Source organism: Lepidochelys kempii, chromosome 5 (genome assembly GCF_965140265.1).
Source record: "Lepidochelys kempii isolate rLepKem1 chromosome 5, rLepKem1.hap2, whole genome shotgun sequence".
NCBI classification, from domain to species: domain Eukaryota; kingdom Metazoa; phylum Chordata; order Testudines; family Cheloniidae; genus Lepidochelys; species Lepidochelys kempii.
Window position 1 is genome coordinate 109,482,223 of NC_133260.1, and position 14,168 is coordinate 109,496,390.

Sequence of the window (14,168 nt, forward strand, 5' to 3'; positions counted from 1 at the left end):
GGTTTTATGCTTTTGTGGAAGGATCATTATACAAGTGATTTTATTAATTATTATTATTAATAAAACAATCAGGTTTTTGGTTTGAAATAGAACAAGCAAGTCTTGTGTCATGAAACATTATCAAGTAGTAAACCATTACTCAAGAAGTACCACAACTCAGCCATTTTAATAATTTCCTTGCATATCCGACAATCACCCTTTTTCTTTTACTCATGATTCTTGCTGTGGAACCATCCTAGGAGTTGGAATGAGCAATTTCCCCTCTCCCATCTCCACTATGGCTCTGTCTACTGTTAAATCTAGTTTGTTTCAGGATTCAATTTCTTCCCATCCACATTTTACTTAACAGCTTTATTTTTTTTTCCCCTTTCCTCCCCATATTCTTGTGTAGCCATTACCATATCTCACCTCTCACCTGGATGGCAGAACTGTTGCCATTCCCATCAACTAGAAGGCACATTAATCAAGATAGTGTCCTTTTGTAAAACCAGGCTTCGTGAACGATGCTGGATTGTACAGGCCCACAGTTCCTTAGACGTGGTAAGTCTAATATTTATGGACTTTTTGCCTCACAATGCTTCCACAGCCAATATCTATTTTATAACAGAACAAAATATGCAACTTCTCTGTATCTGGAACTCTGTGACATCAATGAAAATTATGCACAGGGCATGGCTGCAAAATCAGGCCCATTTAAGCAGTACAAAAGAAAAAAAAACAATATTCTAAGAGTGGTACTCCTAAGACCTTGCTACTGCAGGAAAGAGAGTTATGAGAGAGGGAACAAGGTTAGACGCACTGCAGAATAAATAAAAGAAAATTTAGCCATAATGGAGGCAATAAGACTCTAGAATACATAATACTTTCTCTATTCCTGTTCATTTTTGGATCATACCAACATAGAAACATGTTTTACATGCAGAATTGTTAAAGCAAATAAATATGATGCAAATCTGAAACAGACTGAGAAAACATTAGCAAGGTATTTACAGCAAAATAAATAAATAAATAACGCAGCAATTTAAACTGTAAACTGATTTTTAAATGATGGCCAGAGGAGGAAAAACTGAGAATTTTTTATTTTTATTTAAAAATAAAATTTCTAAAAATACAGTACATAATACACATAAATACAAATAAAAATATCCACAATTTAACTTAAATCATTCTGGAAAGAAAAATAGAAATATTACACAAATGAAACAATCATCAAAATGAATACAAATCATTATTTATGAAGTGGATACACATTTCACGTTTTGATTTTTATAAAAAGAATACCAGAGCAAGTGTCCCTGTTTTGGTACCGTTCTCCCATTCACCTCAGACATCATACATTAATTATTTATGTATTTCTTTTGCTAAACTTCAGCACTAGTCATTCTCAACATGTCTAATGTAAACAGTATTAAAGTAATAGTAAACAGTCAAGGTAAAATAGAGAACAAAACAATAAAAAACACCACCATGCAGATTAAGTGACTTACAAAATTTGATATAGTTTGCTACAGAATATATTTTATTATGGCACTTGGGTTGAAAACCATTAAGGAGACAGAGTATCTATATAATCTTCAGTATTGCAGACCTGGGAAAATCAGTTTACGCAAATTCAGAAAAATATTGATTTTTCCCACAAATGTGCACATATCATGAAGTTTGCCTCAGATTTCCTGTATACCTTGTGAAGTGTATATTCTACTTTAGGTCCAAATTATACTTAAGAGGTATACAGGTGGAACTCTACTGAAGTTAATGGGAGCAACAGAGCAGATTTTGAACCTCAGGTTCTAGTTCAGCAAGGGACTACTCATGTGCTTCAAAGTAGTCACATGCTTAAGTATCTGCGGAATCAGGCTCTTATTGTCTGAAATGCTCAGCTACGTTGTGCTAGTTTTTAGTAGTGTTTTGGAAGATGATGCTTTTAAAAATATCCAGGATGGGATAAAGGCATAACAGAACAGAATGGCTGATTTGGGCTTTGAAGGCAGCTCTTGTAATTGTCCAACAGCACTCTCCACAATTTTTTTTTTTTTAAATATAAACAGTAGCATCCCCTGATGCCAAAAAGGTTTTGAGATCTTACCATTTTGACCAGTCCAGATCATAATTAGCCTTAATCCAAGAGAAATGACTATTTTCCCCTTTATAAAGGCAGGGGACAACTGCCAGCATGTATTCTGCACTCTTAACTATCTTCAACCTGAACTACAGACACAGAAAGTAAACATAAGGTGCTTGATTTACAGTATATTGTCTACAATGACAATACTATTTTGATATAAACAACATACAGATGAGGCATCTATTGCATTTCATTTGGTTTTCATATATCTTTGAACAGTACTGAAGTGAACTGTAATCGGTGTATTTTCAGACAGATTACTTTGATAATTTGATTAATTCAATCTGTGAAGACAGAAGTCGTTTCACTGTTGTATTTTTTCAGTTACAAAATGTTTTTATAATAATTTCAAAGCCTAATAGTGTATCTATATTCAACAGGGAAACTGATTACTTTTCGTGGTTTCATTTTGAACAAGTTTAACCATGCTTTGCTTTGCTTGTCTGCCTGGTGTCGTTCTGAACATGCATTTGTTACCTCCTGCTAACTGAAGTAAATATTCCTTATTAGTTCATGAATTGTCTGATTTAACATTATGTATGACTTTCCATCATTTTTAGATGGATTTCTAAACAGATCAGATCTGTGTTTTATTGGCGAAGAGAGAGAAAATAGTGGCCACTAACAGTATCATTGGCTAAAGCTACACAGATGGCAATTTCTTCCACATATCTGGAATTTTTTGTTAAGCTTTCAGAGATTTTGCAGAGAACAATATGAACAGTCTGCATGCTTTACTAAATTATAGCCCTTTAGCAACCAGTTCCTCTTCTGCTTCTATCCCAATCCACTCTGAAAACTGTAACGCTTGCCTAGATGAGGTGGATACATTTCCTGCTTCATAGGAAAGATGGGAAGTATGCAAGAGACTACCCTGGCTTAACCAGGAGATATTCAATGATCTAAAAATCAAAAGAGAGAGTCCTACAAAAAGTGGAAACTAGGTCAAATTACAAAGTATGAATATAAACAAATAACACAAGTATGTAGGGACAAAATTAGAAAGGCCAAGCACAAAAGGAGATCAAACTAGTTAGAGACGTAAAGGGTAACAAGAAAACATTTTACAAATACATTAGAAGCAAGAGGAAGACTCAAAATGTGGAAATGGCAGAGGTGCTTAATGACTTCTTTGTTCCGATTTTCACAAAGAAGGTTGGTGGTGCTTGGACGTCTAGTGAATGCAAGTGAAAATGAGGTAGGATCAGAGGCTGAAATAGGGAAAGAACAAGTTAAAAATTACTTAGACAAGTTAAGATGTCTTCAGGTCTAACCAGGATCTGATGAAATGCATCCTAGAATACTTAAGGAGCTAACTGAGGAGATATCTCAGCCATTAGCGATTATCTTTGAAAAGTCATGAAGACGGGAAAGATTCCAGAGGATTGGAAAAGGGCAAATATAGTGCCCATCTATAAAAAGGGAAATAAGAACAACCTGGGGAATTACAGACCAGTCAGCTTAACTTCTGAACCTGGAAAGATAATGGAGCAAACAATTAAGCAGTTAGTTTTTAAACATTGAGAAAATAATAAGGTGATAAGTAATAGTCAGCATGGATTTGTCAAGAACAAATCATGTCAAAGAAACCAGATAGCTTTCTTTGACAGGGTAACAAGCCTTGTGGATAGGGGGGAAGCAGCAGACATGGTATATCTTGACTTTAGTAAAGCTTTTGATATTGTCTCACATGTCCTTCCCAAAAACAAACTAGGGAAATGCAACCTCAATGGAGCTACTATAAAGGTGGGTGTATAACTAGTTGGAAAACTGTTCCCAGAGAGTAGTTATCAGTGGTTCACAGTCATGCTGGAAGGGCATAATGAGTGGGGTCCCCTCGGGATCAGTTTTGGGTCCGGTTGTGTTCAATATCTTCATCAATGATTTAGATAATGGCATAGAGAGTACACTTATAAAGTTTGCGGATGATACCAAGCAGGGAGGGGTTGCAAGTGGTTTGGAGGATAGGATTATAATTCAAAATGATCTGGACAAACTGGAGAAATGGTCTGAAGTAAATATGATGAAACTGAATAAGGACAAATGCAAAGTATTCCACTTAGAAAGGAACAATCAGTTGCACACATACAAAATGGGAAATGACTGCCTAGGAAGGAGTACTGTGGAAAGAGATCTGGTCATCATAGTGGACCACAAGCTAAATGAGTCAACAGTGTAATACTGTTGCAAAAAAAAAAAAAAAAGCGAACATCATTCCGGGATGTATTAGAAGGAGAGTTGTAAGCAAGATATGAGAAGTAGTTCTTCCACTCTATTCCACACTGATTAGGCCTCAACTTGAGTATTGTGTCCAGCTCTGGGGACAACATTTCAGGAAAGATTTGGACAAACTGTAGAAAGTCCAGAGAAGAGCAAGAAAAATGATTAAAGGTCTAAAAATATGATCTATGAGGGATGATTGAAAAAATTGGGTTTATTTAGTCTGGAAAAGAGAAGACAGAGGGGATATGATAACAGTTTTCAAGTACATAAAATGTTGTTACAAGGAGGAGGGAGAAAAATGGTTTTTCTTAAACGCTGATAGGACAAGAAGCAATGGGCTTAAATTGCAGCAAGGGAGGTTTAGGTTGGACATTGGGAAAAACTTCCTAACTGTCAGGGTGGTTAAGCACTGGAATAAATTGCCTAGGGAGGTTGTACAATCTCCATCATTAGAGATTTTTAAGAGCAGGTTAGACAAACACCTGTCAGGGATGGTCTAGATAACATTTAGTCCTACAGTGAGTGCCAATACTCATTTGCAATACTAGAAAAGATAGGATGCCGCCAACCCTGTTAAGTCTTATACGTTCATTCCACAACAACATGAAAGCAACCGTCCAGTTTGATGGGTCCACTTCGAGCAGCTCTTAGATGAAAAGTGGAGTAAAGCAAGGATGTGTTCTTGCCCCTACACTCTTTGGAATCTTCTTCTCAGTACTCTTGAACTTTGTTTAAGGACATGAAAGATGGAGAGTATCTCCACACAAGATCAGATGGGAAACTCTTCAACCTGTCCCAACTTAAGTCAAAGACCAAAGACAAAGTGCTAATCAGGGAACTTCTATTTGCAGATGCTGTTGCCCTCATCACCCACAATGAAGATCTGTTACAATAAATCATGGACCGCCTTTCAAGTGCCCGTCAGGCATTTGCTTTTACCATCAGCATCAAGAAAATGGTTGTATTAGGAAAAGGGGCTCCACAAGACCTTTCAATTACATTAAATGCAAACCAGCTAGAAGTAGTCCAAAAGTTCAGCTATTTAGGTTCTACAGTGACCACCAACCTCTCACTGGATGAAGAGCTAAATGTTCACATTGGAAACGGTGCCACCACCTTTAGCAGACTAATTAAAAGAGCATGGAACAACTCAAAGCTTATCATCAAGACCAAAATGCTAATGTTCCAAGTTGCGTCCTCAGCACTCTCAGGTATGGTGGGGAAACATGGATAACTTATGCTCATCAGGAGACAAGATTAAATGGTTTCCACCTATGTTGTTTACCCCACATACTCAACACTAAATGGCAGGAAAAAGTCACCAATGCAGAGGTTCTTCGAAGGGCAAACTTACCATGTGTGACAGCCCTGCTCAAGGAAAGATGACTGCGCTGGCTGGGCCACCTGAATAGGTTGGAAGACTGACACATACTCAAGGACATGCTATACGGGGAGCTATCAGAGGGAACAAGAACAACAGGATGTCCCAAGCTTTGCTATAAAGTCACATGCAAGCAAGATAGGAAGGAATTTGGAACTGATCCTGACCAATGGGAAATCTTGGCAAGTGATTGTAACAAGTGGCACCATCATCTCCATCAGGGTATCAAAGCCCTTGACAGAAGCTGCCTCCTACAGCTTGAAGAGAAAAAGACCCCATAGGAAGCAAGCAAGATACATACACTTGCAATAACTGCCAAAGATCATGCAAATCTCGGATTGGACTATTCAGTCACATGGGACATTGCAAACCATCTACATCATAGGCTTCAATTCCCACCGCCTCTCGCAGACGAAAGGATTCCAACAAACATGAGTGCAGGGGACTGGACTAGAGGACCTCTTGAGATCCCTTCCAGTCCTATAATTTTTTAAATGATAGAATAAAGTGTGTCAGTGTAACATGGATGAAATAAATCTTATATTGTGCATAAAGAAGAATTTAAGTGACTGAGATCAGTGCCACATAATTTGCTCTCAAAATCCCAGTTTGTTGAATTACCCTGTGAATTAACTGAATTGTGTTAGAATAATTCAATTAAATGGCAAAAACATACTTTACTATCTGGCATAATTACAAAACCATCCATAATGAACATTTAAAATCAACTATGCCAATAAAGTCTGGATATGGAATTTTGTTAAACAGAAACTGGTCTGACTGAGATTAAATCTAAATTTACAAAGCATATGTATGTGAGAACATAAGTCTCCCAAGTGGAACAAACCATAAAAGTTTCTTCTTTGGTGCAACAGTCAGGATCTCCCGTTACTGAATGCCACTATAGTAGTACCAGGACACTGCATACAGTACATTTTGTCAGGAAATACTGACTTCAGGCACACACAGTTTAAAAATAACTTGAATATTATGTGTGTGTCAAAAACAATGCTGAAGATGAACAGTTAGTTCCTGCTGTGTCTTACTACATCATGAAAAAGCCCTATCCTGAAGAACAACCCCTCACTCTCACATACCTTGGGAAACAGGCCAGTCCTCACTTACAGACAACCCCTCAACCTGAAGCAAATACTCACCAGCAACCACACAACAAAAACATACCTAATGTTTGTAGGTATGACCCATGAAGACACCTTTCACTGAGAGCCTGTGGATAGATGGAGTGTTTGGTCACATTGCTTTTTAGTAGCAAACTCTTGGCTACAGAATGTAGTATAAGGTATGATGGCCTGGTGATTGAAAAAGACTGATACTAACTGGTTTGAAGGACAAATGCAGAACAATAATTTTGGTTCTCAGAAAATTAAATCAACATTTCTGTTCTCTCAGTGGCAGAAGTATGGGTGAAACAGGAACTTCTTATAAGCCTTGGTAAAGCAATTAATTAGTTGATTATTCCATTATACATAACAAGGCAAGAGGTGGGATACGCACTACTTCACACGACTCTTGTATCTTTCAGTATTGGATATCACTGAGGTACATTTAGGTGTTTATTTCACAATAGTTTAAATTGTAACTATTTTAATGCAGATTAAGTAATATTATTTATCCTCAGTGGGATATGAGACATAGTTCTTTTGCCATATATATGTGGAAGAAGTGACTTATTTCGCAGGAGGTCAATACTCCACCATATTTGGAAAAGATCAGTTAGTCTTTTTAGTAGGGGGATGTTATATCCAGTTGGAAAACTGGGCTCAGGACTAATTATAAGCACTGTTTGTTAGCTCTGTCTTGTAATACAGTTGGTTAGTTAAAGAAAGCTACAGTGGTCTCTTATTATTTGTGGTTGGCAGTAAAATCAAGTTTGGGGAAAAGAAGGGTATAGAAATCATAGACATATTAAATGATATGATGTATCTTCTACATGACAGAAAAGTCTGCTATTGTTGTACTGATGCCAGAAAGGCTGGCAGATTATATACAACTTATAAAATAAGCATAAGTTTTGCTGTGAACTAGTGAAGCCATTTACGTAACTAATGTTTCACTGACTTATTACAGCAAATTCTCCGTAGCAATGATGCTCAGATACCATCTTCATGATCAAGGCTCCTTACATAGATAACTAGAGGTTTGCTACAATACAAACTGCAACAACTATTTGCTCATTACTGAAGAAAAATATCATTTGCATATTTACTGAATAAAACTGGGCAGCACTGGATGTGCTTTTTAAAGAGTTCTGTGTCAAATATTATAAGGTGATGAATGGAAAAGAGGGATACAACGTACATATAAATTGTATAGTTCCTGCTGTTTGCATCTTGTTCACAGTTTAGAAAAGCTGAAACAAACAACTCTTTTGGAGCCATCCTAACTTCCTTTTTGCTGGATATGAATCTTTCTACCCCATTCGTCCTCTTATAAGATCCAAGATGCACAGGAGTTTTCCTACTGCAAAGTCTGTCCAACCATCCACGTTCTTACATCGGCACCATAGTCATGTCTATCAGTTGCCTGTTTCTTCAGTGAAATGCAAACCTGATTAGTAATAAGTCATACCCAAGACTGAAAAGAGAATATTTCTTAACTTCACTGCCAGCCAGAACTGTTTTTAGTAACATTTACAGAGAAATTATTGTGATGTGGCTCACTCATTTAAATGCCCAGCACCAAAGATATACTGTTGGCCAACATTTAACTAGGAATCTTTCTTCCATTTAGTTTCAAAATGCCCATGCTGGTAGCTCAGATGTCTTAAGTGCAACTTGAAACCACTAGCTCACGGCAAAAGATGTTAATGTTCCAAATGCCTTACTGTCCAGACTCCAACCAACCCTTCTGGTGTCATACTTCTACTACATCACAACATCCCGTTGCTAAAAAGGAAACAAAATGTTTCCAGAGCACTCTCAGAGCTTGGATTTCCATTTATATGCTGCAGTAAATATAGCTATTATTGTCTCATAGCTAATATATCTACAACAGTCAATTACATGTGTACTTATTAGTAGGCAATCCCTTAGTACTGTTCATATTCACAAGGTTTATGAACTTTATAGCTTGTCTCTATGAGGAGTTATTCTGGAGTTGCTATTCCTGAATAACCTCCTGTGTAGACACTCATTATAGATTAATAATTCACACAGGGAATGAAACAAATAACTACTCTGCATAAAATTAATAAAACCCTACTTTAATCTGAATTAATTTCCCTGTGTAGACAAGCCCTACAAAAGAGTAATAGAGTAGATTAATATTAAAACCTGACCAAAGTCGCAATACAACAGAAAGGGAACAAATGCAAGAAAATAAATAGCAGCTAGTATACAGTACCGTTCTTCTCTCTCCAGGCTACTTTGAAATGTGGTTCTGTCCCTCTTCCGATTTTGATATCATCCACAAATTTAATCAGAATTGAATTGACACCAAAGAAACAGGTAGCTGATAGAAGTGAATAAAACTAGCTACATGGGGTATAATATGAATAGAGTTTTTTTTGTGTGTTTGTGTTGGTTTTTTTTAAGATTAGGTGGTCAAATATATCATCTGAACCACCAGAGCCCCAAATACGGGGCTACAGCTACAGAGAGAAGTGTTACTAACATTACTGCTGGAAGATCCTTTACATCTGTGAGAGAAGCAGCTCTGGAGATCACAATTTCAGAACAACTGCTTTAATAAGTGAATAATATGAGAATGCTCTTGCCCTAAATTTTCAAAGAAGACAATTGATTTTGGGTGCCTAACTTCAGACACATTGAAGAGGCCTGATTTTCAAAAGATGGAAACTCAACACTTTCTGAAAATCAACCCCTTTAAAGATGTCTCAAATTGGGCCCCACAAAATTTGAAGATTTTATAGAAATAAACAGCAGAAACGCAAAATGGGGTAAAAAATGAAGCAGATCACTCATTATTGTCCTAATATTATCATTCTGTATAACTGAACATTACAGTTGCTGTGGGCAAGGTGTGGGAATGGGATTCAGAGGCTGAAAAGGGTAAGGTCTACAAGGAAGTCCATCACTGTGAAAAAGTTTGAGAACCTCTGCACTTTGGCATTACTATGCTCACATAACAGTCAACAGACAAAACTTAAGAGTGTATCATATAACATGAGAATGAGTATCTGGTATTTCAGCAACAGTAACTCTGATGCTTTATTTTTGAACTCTAATGTACAACACATTGCTCAAAAGGAATGTCAGGATTGGGTTATGCAACCTATATTTTGCCTCACTTGACAAAGAGAGTATAGTTATAGAAACCACAGACCTATTCTGAGGATTTCCAAAAGGTCTGACATATTTCATTTTTATCTGAGCCGAGGCAAGACAACAGTGCTTTTGTATTTGGGATATATGCTAGAGCCACAAGAATATAGATTTCTGCAAACCACATACTTTGGGTGTATTTTTTCCATTCTCCTCAACAGTTATGTCTCCAAATCACCATTGTCTGAGTATGAGGCCTCAGCAATCTATGAACCATAACTGCAGGGACATAATCTCTTCTCTAATACAAGAGCTAATGTCATTGCATGACTTGGCCAAAAGAGGGCACTTGGGGAACAAGAGATGAAGGGCTCTCCCTAAGACTTGAGTATATGTCAGCTTCACCACTAGCCCAACTGGCCAGAGTCCTAAATCAGTACGTACTAGGCAAACACACCTGCTAATCAACCAAACTGGATAGCTTGTAAACTGCAGATATGCATATGTGTATACATATGTACAGTTTACAGTATATACATTCAGACTTTGTTTCTGTTTAACTCAAGATCCGTGTCATTTTAGGATAAGGTCACAACCTAGTTATTTCCTCTTATTTGGAATATATTTACAGAATATTAGATTTAGACTAATTGCTATTTTTTGTCTCTAAAGATTTCATGCTCTCATCGTTTCAGGTATAGGTACAGTTTACCAAATTTAAACACACTGTTTACAATTCATGGTCCAATACTGCAACAATTTATGTATTGCAAATGTGCTTTACCCAAAGTTAAGTAACTGAAAGGAAGATGTAAGAAACACAGAAGGAATAAATATACATCCCACAATGAGTGAATCAAGGACATTTAAACTTGTTGATCTTCTCTTTAATCAAAGGCTTCAGTACTTTAAATCAGTGTTTCTCAAGCTTTTTGATACCAGGGACCAGCTTGCTGCCTTCCTAAACTGTATCAGGCAGATCTCAGGGACTGGTGCCATTTTACAGACCGGTAGTTGAGAAACACTGATATAAATGATACAACCTGCAAACTATGCTAATTCATTATCAAGAAAAGTAAAAAAAATAAAATAAAATCCTAACCCTGTATTTATATACGTGTGTTTTTGTAAAACACGTTTAAGCAGAATGAAAACAACTTAATTTCCATCCAGAGTATTACAGAGGATACAGTAGGTGACTTCCTTTTTCTTAAAGGAGATGCAGCAGTTACTTTATACAGTGCCCATTTGTAAATTTCAAAGGCCACCTCAACATTTTCATCACCTCTTGGACATTTTGAACTTTGATTTAAACATCAGCCATAAGATTGTTCTACAGAGAAACTAACAGTGAAAGAGAGAGTGAAAGGAACTTTCACTCAGAATGCTAGAAATCCCAGATATCCTGGATGAATAATTTTCAGCTTATGTCTTGTTTGCTTTGACTATTCACTATTTGTTATTCATGTTGTATGGTAGTCACCTAAGATGCATCCTGCTGTTTCTGCTCTTAGACTGGATGATAAACCTTTTCGGCAGAATAGTGAGCAACACAAACTATGAATTTTATCTTTGTGAAAATTCATGAAACTTTCAAGATTCACAAATACCTGACAATTGCTGAGACATACATGAATAATAAACACAACACAACACTCTAAATCATAGCAAAACAAAGGCAATACTTCTATGTGTGCATCAGTTTACTATTTGACCAGCTCTAATCTTAAGGTTAACATTTCTTGTTAACCACTTCTAATAAGAAGCGACCCTCTTATCCCAGAAAAAGAGCAAAATGGTCTCCTGTCCACACAATACACAGAAGAGGAAGTTAGTGCAGTTCAACGACCCTGTTTACATAGAAATTAGTGCTTATCTATAACATCAATATTTACATATAAATAAAATACTTAAAAAGTACTTTCCATACACATTGTCCATTTCCATAAACACCTGAAAAGTAATCCTAATTCTAGTTCTAGTAGTGACTAACCAAAACAAAATGTAAAGTATAACTTTAGTGACCACACACTACTTTGTATATTCATACATGATACTTTATATTGACTGATTAAACCTGCATTTTTTAAATGTATGTACTCTAATATTCGTACCATATCGATTATATGTGCAATTATTGCAAGTTACAAGGAAATCCTTGTGGAGAAAACGGAAAAACATGCTTTATATCTGCATAGTTTGCCCAAGAGTGTTTGAGCTCATAGCTTTTACTGACACAGGGACAATGATAACCTATTGTATTAAGACTACATTTTTACAAAACTGAGACTATAAGATGCAAGATCTCCCTTTATATCTTAAAAAAACTTCTGGAAAAAAGTTTAGGAAAAAGGCTGCTTCTGTTAAAATACCACCTTTTTCCAGTGCTGTACTGCATGATTAATATCATGCGTCATAAATAAAAGAAGGCATTTAGAAAATTTTAAACACAATTAGCAGACAAAGACCTGTACATAATCTAGATAAATCTACTAATAAAAAACACTAAAAAATTAAATGCAGAATGACACACTTTGTCTGAAATCTATTAATCTATGTAAACTTCAGTGTTTCCTTAAAAAAAATAAAAATAAAAATATCCAGTATCGAAACAAAATTGGGTAACGTATCTCAATCATTTATGTTTTTGTTATTAACCTCAAACACACAAGAAATCCCTCTGGAAAACTAATTTGAAAGTAAATATGCCTTAAACTTAGAACTAGTACTAATCCCACAACAGAATCAAGATCACTATTAAAATAAAGCCTGGGGCACATTATGATGTCTAAGATTGGTGGGTGGATTTTAATTGACTTGAAGACTGTCATAGTTCTATTATCATAAAACCGGTAACGCACTTCCAGCATGGAGGACCCATCTGTGCCCACTATCCATCTGTTTAGACATGATTGGCAAAGTGGTAGGGAATTCGCAGTGGTTGCCGCTGCCTGAAAGGAATAAACCACAGGATCTTCCAGCGAGTGCCAAAAACTTCTGAGAAGGTCTGCTGCCATGGCTTTCGGGGCTTCGATCTACAGAAGACAGCATTATTAGTGAAAGACAGCACTCCCATGGTGCACTTCAGTCAGCTAGAACAATACAGATTGGCTGGGGATCCATTACTGGACTCTGATGAATTGTGTCCCAGCATCACAAATACAGCTTTTCTTTCATTATGACATGCGGCTGAGATTTAACTTTGGATAGGAGAAACTGAATCTGTGTCGTCAATCAACTACAGGCAACTTCTGAAGGGGAGGAAATTCTCAGGAGCAATTAAATACATGTCAGCAACACAGTAGCAAGTGCCTTTTGATCTGTGCTTTCGAGACAACATATAGTTTTGCTTGCTTTAGGTAGGCAGGGAAGAATAATAATCTGTAGCTATTTTATATAAAAACAAGTATAAAAATAGTGAACCACTGCTACAGAAAAGAAGCAAAAACATGATAGCATGAAAAAACTATTACCAGTGCCTTCAGTTTTCTTTCATACACATATAGTTTTTAAGCTCTATTAGGTCTTTATGTTGTACTTACATTTCTTCACAACAGTTTGACATTTTTTCTATACTAGTTGTATCCTGTTATGGGAAAGAAAACATTATTAGAAAATATTTCCTCACATACCTAACTTGCAAAAATGTTATCATTAAAGTATGTAAATAAAGAATGAACTGATCCTTAATGTAGATTCTTTTGGAGAAAATCTAGTAGGATTACATAGAGCTATACCCCATACAAATATCAAACCATTGTAAAATTTCATGTAGAGCAGTTGTATTCAGCCTGATAAATTATCATGCAGAAAAACTATTTTCTGTGTAGACTTTTAGAATGGGACACACTATGGAATGCTAACAACCAGATTAGAACCTTTCTATAGCTAAATTAATCAAAACGTTATTTATCCAGAGGACATTTTAAAATAATACACACAAAGAACAATACTTTTCTGAAAAGCACATTTTTGTCATGCTTTATACAGTCACCTGTATAACGAATGTTGTCACACAAAAGATTATCACAGGGACAAAATAAATTTCCACCACTATTTAAAATGTCACCATCAGCAGAAGTACTTCAAAAAGCAGATTAAGTAGTTTTAAAATATTTACTTTCACAAATAGTGCAATGTGAATAGTGCCACTAAGAGTACATTAACACAGTTTCAGTGATCTCTAAGTAACTGC

General features: G+C 36.2%; 1 protein-coding gene across 5 annotated transcripts in view; it reads right to left on the reverse strand.

The window, feature by feature from the left end:
• Window positions 1-1,067: 1,067 nt before the first annotated feature.
• ZDHHC21 (zDHHC palmitoyltransferase 21) overlaps window positions 1,068-14,168 on the reverse strand; it is a 65,642-nt gene continuing 52,541 nt past the window's right edge. For 4 of the 5 annotated variants that reach the window (XM_073345422.1, XM_073345425.1, XM_073345419.1 and 1 more), the window contains 2 exons: window positions 13,516-13,559; window positions 1,068-13,008 (listed from right to left, as the gene is read on the reverse strand). In XM_073345422.1, coding sequence (XP_073201523.1) covers window positions 12,876-13,008; window positions 13,516-13,559 — 177 coding nt within the window. In that variant the 3' untranslated portion in view covers window positions 1,068-12,875. The other variant, XM_073345424.1, reaches the window with a different exon arrangement.